This window comes from Desmodus rotundus, chromosome 12 (assembly GCF_022682495.2).
Source record: "Desmodus rotundus isolate HL8 chromosome 12, HLdesRot8A.1, whole genome shotgun sequence".
NCBI lineage: Eukaryota > Metazoa > Chordata > Mammalia > Chiroptera > Phyllostomidae > Desmodus > Desmodus rotundus.
Window position 1 is genome coordinate 75687723 of NC_071398.1, and position 9706 is coordinate 75697428.

General features: G+C 35.2%; 1 protein-coding gene across 2 annotated transcripts; it reads left to right on the forward strand.

The window, feature by feature from the left end:
* The first annotated feature begins 543 nt into the window (after nt 1-543).
* Nucleotides 544-8352, forward strand: LOC112315390 (olfactory receptor 10J1). Of its 2 annotated transcripts, none has more exons than XM_024572075.3 (2): nt 544-708; nt 5562-8352. In XM_024572075.3, the coding sequence occupies exons 1-2, from the start codon at nt 633-635 to the stop codon at nt 6512-6514; spliced, it is 1029 nt and encodes a 342-aa protein (XP_024427843.2). In that variant the 5' UTR covers nt 544-632; the 3' UTR covers nt 6515-8352. The 2 variants fall into 2 exon arrangements, with proteins under 2 accessions (XP_024427843.2, XP_045039275.1); XM_045183340.2 differs by having other exon boundaries at nt 634-708; nt 5501-8352.
* Nucleotides 8353-9706: the final 1354 nt, after the last annotated feature.

The following is a 9706-nucleotide window of genomic DNA, read 5'->3' on the forward strand; positions in this document are numbered from 1 at the left end:
ACATTGCTCTCTCTAAATGGGAGAGTTAAGCTGGCATGTACATCCACTGAGACTTAAGGAAAATTGGCTATAGGACAAGAGAACCTCTAACCCCTATAGCCCTCTGCTTGCCCCATCTTATTTGTGTAAGTTTCAGGAAGTTGGTTTTCTCTCTAACATTTAGAAAATAAAATTTGGAGTGTTCTCTTTATAAGCTTATTGAGTCTTCCTAAGGTTTTACTTAATTAAAAATCAATGCAGTGTTAGTTCCCAAAATCCCAACAAACCCCAATAGTGAGTAAACACTTGACATTCACTCTCTCATCTGTTACCCAAGTTCCTAATGAGACCCTTGAGACAAGCACTGGGGTTCTCACATTCTTACTTCTTAGTACCCTGGAGAGATTTTTAATGGGATGTTCCCAACAGACTCGAGGCAAAGGGATTTCCTTCTCTTGGGAAAATAAATGCCCAAAGCTCCTGAAACCTTAAGTTGAAGAGATTGTATTTTTCCTGGGCCACTTCTCCAGCAAAAGGAACTAATGTCCCCATTCTCAAGGAATATAGCAATAATTTGAAAGTTTTCTCTGATACTAGAGACAGCCAAATTTTCCTTGCTTTCTGGGTTTTGACTTCCACGCCAAGGTGTTTTCATGAGCTTTCTCTGCATAGACTCAATTCTTTTTAAAGATCCTATCTGGAAACAGACGACTCCTTCATATGACCAAGGTCAGAATAGTGACAGAACTAAATGAAAATGGAATGCTATGTATTTTTTCCAAAATTTTATTATTTCCCCTCTATGGTTTTCAGTATTTGTTTGGTTGTATTGATTCTCATGTCCATTAATATTATATTTCTTTTTGATCATCTTGCTGTGGTAATGGGTTCAAGGACATGAAATTCAGCAGACATGATAATGATCTTCAAATATTTTAAATACTATGTAGCTAAAAGGGAAATAAGAGGTAGGATATTGTGGGCAGGTGGAGAGTTGCAGGAAAACAGATATGGAATCAATAGAAAGTAACATTTTCTAAGAATTAAGGCCATTCAAAAATAGAATTAATGATATTAGGTCTATATGGACTTGTAAATGGAATATTATGTACTGTTGAAAATAAAGATAGAGATAGATTTGTGGAAGGTAGCCAAGATTTAATATTAAGTGAAAAAAGCTAGTTGTGAATCAATATGTTACATATAATTCCATTTGTGTAACATTGAAATAATGTGGAAATATGCATAATTGTGCATAAAAAATTTCTATACAGAAATAAATTTTAAAAACAAACATGAATTATGTTTACTTCTAGAACAAAGAATGCATACAGAACTAGAAAACTAACTTTTCTGTTTATACTCTACAGACAGCTTTTTTTTTCCATAAGCATTTTTATAACATAAAAACCTGTTTTATTTTTAAGTAAACTTAGTATCTGTTTTTTTTTAAAGAGAGGAGATGCTAACTTGTAAGATAAAGAATTTCCAATAATTGTAAGCACTGAAACAGAATTTGGTGTACTATTTGTGAGGAATGTTGGGCTTTTAAAATTACCTCCAAACTCTAAATTGATATGATTAAATTATATGTAAATAACTTAATCTACAAAGCATATGAGTTTTTCCAGCTTGCTTCCAACTGGAAAGACTTGAATAATGACATGGATATGATTAACCCCTTGCGCAGGATTGGTTGTCAGGGCTAAGTAGAAAATGATTTTTCTAGAAGATAATAGTTTTATATTTTTTAGTGTAGAGAGATGTTAGGCTAAAGATCCAGAATCCACAGAAACAGAATATGGTGTAAAGTGCTGCATTTCTTAGTGACATGGATTCCACAGATGGAGGCTGCTATTTTGTTTCATTGATCATGATCATATGACAATCGTAGTGTTATCACACATCAGGTCTCTGCCATTTTGTGAGTCACTGTTTTCCTGAGAGGGTGGTGAGAGAGGAGAGCAATTGTAGTAATGCATAAGCTCAATTCAATCTTTTCTCTTCTATAGCCTAGCTTAATTTTTCTATTCCTTTTAATGTGGGTAGGATAGATTCTCCACTTATATAAGATTTGAATTTTATTTTTTTTCAGTAATAAATCGTGAATCTCAGCCAAACAGTAGTGGTTAAGGACTAGCTTATCTCCACATCCCTGAGGAAAATTTACACATACATATTTTGCTGCACATTTTTCTATGTATTTTGAAATATTTTATATTTTTCTGTTCCTAAAAAATTTTAGTAAGAGAATTCCAAAATCTGTCCTCATCCAACTACTTACATCTCACTGTGGTAATATTTATTTTATTTAATTTTTATTATTTTATTTTATCTTATTGTTGTTCAAGTACAGTTGTCTGCATTTTCCCCAACCCCAGCCATCCCCACCTCCCTCCCCTGATTCCACCACCCTTGGTTTTGTCCATGTGTCCTTTAGAATTGACCCTGTGGTTGTTTAAAATTTCAAATTGTTATTTATTTATTTATTTTAATTTTATAAACTTTTTAAAATTGTTGTTCAATTACAATTGTCTGCATTTTCTCCCCACCCCTCTACCCTACCCCAGCCAAACCCATCTCCCTCCCCCACCTCCACCCTCCCCTTTGGTTTTGTCCATGTGTCTTTTACAGTAGTTCCTAAAAACCCCTCTCCCCACTATCCCCTCCCCACTCCCCTCTGGCTATTGTTAGATTGCTCTTAACTTCAATGTCTCTGGTTATATTTTGTTTCCTTTTTTCTTCTGTTGATTATGTTCCAGTTACACATGAGATCATATGGTATTTGTCCCTCACCATCTGGCTTTATTTCACTTAGCATAATGTTCTCCAGTTCCATCCATGCTGTTGCAAAGGGTATAAGCTCCTTCTTTCTCTCTGCTGCATAGAATTCCATTGTGTAAATGTACCATAGTTTTTGGATCCACTCATTTGCTGATGGGCACTTAGGTTGCTTCCAGTACTTGGCTATTGTAAATTGTGCTGCTATGAACATTGGGGTGCATAGGTTGTTTTGGATTGGTGTTTCAGGGTTCTTAGGGTATAACCCCAGCAGTAGAATTGCCAGGTCAAAAGGCAGTTCCATTTTTAGTTTTCTGAGGAAATTCCATACTGTTTTCCACAGTGGCCGCACCAGTCTGCATTCCCACCAACAATGTACTAGGGTTCCCTTTTCTCCGCATCCTCTCCAACATTTGTTTGTTGAATTGTTAATAAAATTTCAAATTTTTAATCATGGATTTTTGCACTGATTTAAAAAATTATTTCATTAAAATTGTGTTCATCTTGATTACTCTGCTCCCTTAAGTTTTGCACCCAAGATGAGGGCTTCACTTGCCATCTTCTTCTTCCAGCAGTGTTCAGAAAATTTTTCTGTTTACCAACTACAATCTTTCTTTAAAAACTGAAGTTAATTTCCTCTGGCTATGGTCCTTATGTGTACAAATTTCTATAAAATACCTGTTTTGTCAACTTCTTTTCTCGAAGGTAAATTAACCCCCTACTTTCACCTCTTCTCCTCAATCCTCTTTGCAACCTCATTATAGAGTTCCATTTGGGAACACAATTATAAAATTTGGCTTTGTGCTTAGAAGAAAATAATTTAAAAGAAAATCTGTACTATATAGAGAGCACAAAGAAAAAAATAATTTAGGAGTCTCTATTCATTACCCAGAAAAAAAATATTTTTAGCATCCTGGTATATTTCCTTCCAGCCTTTTTTTTAATGGCAGGTGTGTCATTGAATATGTTACCTTAATTTATTCATTTATTCATTTATTTTTTAAATTTTCTTTGTGTTATTTTTACAAAATTGTGGTCTATCTATGCATCTTTGTATCTACATATGTATCTATATAACTATGTACATATCTATGTATCTATCTTTATTGTATTTTTCATATCAGAAGTTTATAGATGTATAATGGCTGCATAGTTCCCATCACATGGATATAATTCATTTAATCATTCCTTTGTTTATTTACACTGTTTTTGGCCTCCATTGTTATAAATAATATTATAAAAACTTTTTACACATATCTGTGATTATTTCCTTAAAATAAATAATTGGAAGTAAAATATTAAGCCAAGGAGAATGGATATGTTTTGTCACTAATATGATAATATTTTATCTACTTATCTAGATAAGCATATTTAAAACTTTCCAGTTTCCCTGATGTTTTTCATTTTTTTCCAATTACACTGGCCTTAGAATTAAAAGATTGGATCTATGACTTTTTAATTTTGGAGAAATCACCTAACCCTAGGTAACTTAGGCTTTCTATCTGCAAGATGGAAATAATAATTACCTAAAATATGGGATCATTATGCTGTTAAATAATATATGTAAAATACTTTATAAACTAAAAAGTGAAATAAGAGACTATTATTTTTGTTTTAACCATTTTTATTATTTTTTTTAAATGTGAATTTTGTGATCTCCAATTACTCCTCAAGTGGAAAATAGATATGCAAACCTGGCTTCCCCCAATATACCCAGTTTGTAATTCTGAAGAAATTAAAAAAGAGATTTCAGAATATAGTAGTGAGTCAGACTAGCTGTGAAAATTGACATGCAGGCAAAAGCTAGAAAACAAAGAGAAATACACACATTTTATAAGAACTAGTTGCAGAGCAAAACTAGCAATTGAAAAGGGCTTGGACTGATAAATTGTATTTAGTTTTGAGGCTTTCTGACTAAGAGGAGACTTAAGTATTGAATAAAGATGTTTCATTAAAAACCAATGGAGAGGATGAAGGAAGGAAGGAAGGAAGGAAGGAAGGAAGGAAGGAAGGAAGGAAGGAAGGAAGGGAGGAAGACTCATAGACACAGGCAACAGTATGGTAATTACCAGAGGGGAAGTGGGGTGAGGAGGTAGATGAGGGTAAAGGGAGGATGAATGGAGATGGAAGGACACTTGATTTGGGGTGGTGAACACAAAATACAACATACACATAATGTATTATAGAATTGTACACCTGAAATCTATATAATTTTATTAATAATGTAGCTCCAATAAATTCAATCAAATTTTTTAAAAAACAATGGAAGAAAGTCAGGTTTGAATTATTGAATGATTTGTGTAAAGGGTGTGAGAGATTCAGACAAGTGGAATAGAGATAAAGCACACACTTATAACTTGTTCTTTCAACTTAGAAAGGAAGATGTTCAAAAAGATCAAAATTGTGCTTTAAACAAAGTAGAAAAGATTGGCAAATTTGTTTTAGGTAAATGAAACTCTGAAACTAAAATCCAAGATGAAACTCTTCAAATTTAACTATTCATTTCCTATTTCTTCAGCCTCAGTTTTCCCCTAACACTTATGTCCTAACTCATCAGGACATCTTTTCTAAACTTGCCCCAGTTATCCTTCCATTTTACCCCATCCTTTACCTTTGTATATAAATCTGCATACATAAAATTATTTCCCAATTGTGTTTCTTTATCTTTACCTGTAAGTGAACAGTAGCCTCCATTTACCTGGCATCCTTCTAGGAGCAGTTTTTTATCTCCTTTTCCTAGAGTTCTCCTGCTCAAAGCATTGGGCACTGATATATTCTGAGTGATTGGCCTATGTCTTCAGCTTTTAGGTGTGGATTATCAATGAAGAGAGAGAACCACACAGGGGTGAGTGAGTTTGTTTTCCAGGGCTTTTCCAGCTTTCATGAACACAAGCTTACTTTATTTGTAGTATTTCTTACCTTGTACCTTTTAACCCTGGCTGGCAATGTCATCATTGTGGCAATTATCAGCATTGATCATCATCTTCATACCCCCATGTACTTCTTTCTTAGTATTCTTTCAACTTCAGAAACTATGTACACATTGGACATTGTACCACAGATGCTCTCCAGCCTCACTGGACAAAGCCAACCCATCTCCTTGGCTGGCTGTGCCACCCAGATGTTCATTTTTATCACTTTGGCAATCAACAACTGCTTTCTACTCACAGCAATGGGGTATGACCGCTATGTGGCCATCTGCAAACCCTTAAGGTACATGATCATCATGAACAAGAAGGTATGTGCCCAGATGGTATGGGGGTCCTGCAGCATTGGGCTTCTTGTGGCCATAATTCAGATTTCTTCTGTGTTCAGGCTGCCCTTTTGTGATAGAGAGGTGGCCCATTATTTCTGTGAGATCCGCACAGTTATGAAACTCTCCTGTGCTGACACCAATCTACATGACATAATTAATTTTATCATCAGCTCAGTTGTTATTGTGGTGCCCATGGGTTTGGTCTTCATCTCCTACATCCTTATCATCTCCACCATCCTCAAGATTGCCTCAACTGAGGGACGAAAGAAGGCTTTTGCAACTTGTGCTTCTCACCTCACTGTGGTCATTGTCCACTATGGCTGTGCCTCCATTTCCTACCTCAAGCCCAAGTCAGAGAACACCGGAGATCAGAATCAGTTGATATCAGTGACCTACACCATTTTTACTCCTCTCCTTAATCCTGTGGTGTACACTCTGAGAAACAAGGAAGTCAAGGATGCCCTTCACCATGCTATTGGCAAAAAACGGTTTGCCTAGGCATATAGTCTATCATTATCTGGGTATCTTTGTGTTCTGAAAAAAAATTTGATCTTTTTTTGCATATATCTGTCCAGTTTTCCCATCACCACTTTTCGAAGAAACTTTTTGAAGCCAGTGCCATGCTGTTTTTATTACTATAATTTTGTAGTACAGTTTGATGTAAGGTACCATGGTACCTTCAACTTAGTTCTTCTTTCTCAAGATTTCTATGACTATTTGGGGACTTTTGTGATACCATTCAAAGTTTAGGATTATTTGTTCTAGCTCTGTGAACAATATCATTGTTATTTTGATAGGAATTGCAATGAATGTATGGATTACTTTAGGCAATATGGACATTTTAACAATGTTAATTCTTCCCATCCATGGTCATAACATGCTTTCTTTTATTTGTATCTCAGTTTCTTTTTTCAATGTCTTCTAATTTTCTGAGTACAGGTCTTTACCTCCTTGATTAGATTTATTCCTAGCTATTTTTTGGTGCAATTGGAAAAAAGATTGTTTTTTTAATTTCACTTTCTGATAGTTTGTTATTGGTTTATAACAATTCAACTGATTTATGAATATTAATTTTGTACTTTGCTAGACCACTTTCTTATCCTATTACAAGATAAACTTAAATGGATTAAAAACTTAAATGTAAAATCCAAAACCATAAAAGTTCTAGAAGAAAACATAGGCAGTAAACTCTCTGACATAGTTTTCAGTAATATTTTTTTTGGCTATGTCTCCTCAGGCAAGGGAAACAAAAGAAAAAATAAACAAATGATATTACATCAAACTAAAAAGTTTTTCACAGCAAAGAAAAAACCCAAAATGAAAAGAAAACCTACTGAATGGGAACAAAATATTTGCCAGTGGTACATCTGATAAGGGATTAATACCTAAAATACATAAATAACTCATACATAATGGCAAAAAATTAATTTAAAAATGGACAGAGGACCTGAATAGACATTTCTCCAAAGAGGACATACAGATGGCCAGCAGACATATGAAAAGATGCTCAACATCAACAATCATCAGATAAATGTAAATTAAAAGCACAATGAGAAATCACTTCACACCTGTCAGAATGGTTATCATCAGTAAATCAACAAACAAGTCTTGGTGAAGATGGGGAGAAAACAGTACACTGTTGGTGGGTAGCAAATGGTGTGGCCTCTGTGGAAAATAGTATGGACGTTCCTTGAAAATTAAAACAGGATTGTCTTATAATCCAGCAATTATACTTTTGAATTTTTATCTAAAAAAATCTAAAACACTAATTCAACAAGACATAAGCATCCTTATGTTCATTGAAGCATTATTTACAATAGCCAAGATATGCAACTCAAGTGACCATCAGTAGACAAGTGGACTAAAAATGAAACTGCCTTTTGACCCAGTGATTCTGCAGCTGGGAATATACCCTAAGAATCCCAAATCACCAGTTCAAAAGAACTTGTGAGCCCCAATGTTCAAAACAGCACTATTTACAATAACCAAGTGCTAGAAACAGCCTAAGTGTCTGGCAGTCAATGAATGGACCAAAAAAATGGTGGTAAATTTACACTATAGAATACTATGTAGCAGAAAGAAGGAAGGAACTCCTACCTTTTGCCATAACAAAGATGGATCTGGAGAATAGTATGCTAAGTGAAATAAGCCAGTTGGTGAAAGACAAATGCCATATGATATCACCTATAAGAGGAATCCAATGAACAAAATAAACTATCAAACAAAATAGGACCAGAGGCATGGACACATGGAACAGACTGAAACTGACCAGCAGAGAAAGAGTACTGGAATAATGGTGGAAAGAAGAGGAAGGGACTAGACAAAGATCATGTATGAATGACCCACAGACATGGACAACAGTGTGGGAACTGACTGTGGGAGTGGGGGGTGGGTGGGCATAGGAGGACAAAGTGGGAAAAATTGGGACAACTGTAGTAGAATAACAATAAAAATGATTTAATAAAAAATAAAAATAGAGAAATAGACAAGTAGATAAAGATGCAGTACATAGATAAAATTGAATATTACCTTGTCATAAAAAGAATGAAATCTTACTATTTCTGACAACATGGATAGATCTAGAGGATATATTAAGTACAATAAGTCAGAGAGAGAAAGACAAGTACCATATGATTTCATTTATATGTAGAATCTAAAAATAAAAAATAAACGAGAAAAACTAACAGACACAGAGAGCAAACTAATAGTTGCGAAATGGGAGGAGGGTTAGAGGGTTGAGTGAAAAAGTTTGAAAGAATTAAAAATACAAAATAGCAGTTACAAAATAGTCGCTGGGATATAAAGTACAACATAGGGAATATAGTCAATAATATTGTAATAACTATGTATGGTGCCAGGTGGGTATTAGCATTATGAGAGGGAATTACCACATAAGTTATATAAATATCTAACCACTACACTGTACACCTAAAACCAATACAGTAAGTGTCAACTGTAATTGAAAAATTAAAAATGAATTGATTCTCTGTCAACAGAGAGATACAAGATTTGGTGGTAAGGCTGCACTAATGAATCAAGTGTTTCCCTGGCTTGAATTTTGTTTTTACCATCACTCTCCTAAACCTTCAATTAATCTTATAGATTACCTCCAGAGGAATGATCACATGCTTCTCACAGGATAGGAGGCTGGTAAAGAATAATAAGCATAGTGGGCTAAATAATGCCTATATGAAGTGATGGTTGAACAGTTCTGTGCCTAGTTTAAACTCACAGTTTAAAAGAATATCCCAAAAGTCAAGTGACGCGGATCATGGCCCGCAGGATCCATTGTGGTAGCAGCATTCAAATACACACGGACTACAGAGGTCCTGTGGGGGAAAAGGGACAGTGCGGCCACTCTCTTAAGAGGAGAGCGCCTCTGGGCGCCTCAGCCACTCCCTCAAGAGGGGAGCACCCGGACCCTTGCCTTGACAGGCTTTCATTGTTTTTCTAGGCCCCTTACATCAAAGAAGGTCCTCTTTTACTATACAAAGGTTTGTTTTGGGTGGTTATCTTTTGCAGACAAAGGAGAGGGTGTCACTGGATACATCAAAGGAGGATATTTGCAATGTAAAGGGAGAAGTGGTCGAAACAGCTGGGTTCCATACCTGGAAGGTCTAGCCCAGATTTTAGGAAGATAAAGATACTCAGTAAACATTTGCTTGCCTCAGGATGAGGGAGTTTTAGCAA

Coding starts and splice junctions, on each gene's coding strand:
- LOC112315390 (XM_024572075.3), top strand. CDS start 633: ATGAGCTTTCTCTGCATAGACTCAATTCTTTTTAAAGATCCTATCTGG. Junction 709..5,561: donor GACTCCTTCATATGACCAAG/GTCAGAATAGTG, acceptor CTATGTCTTCAG/CTTTTAGGTGTGGATTATCA.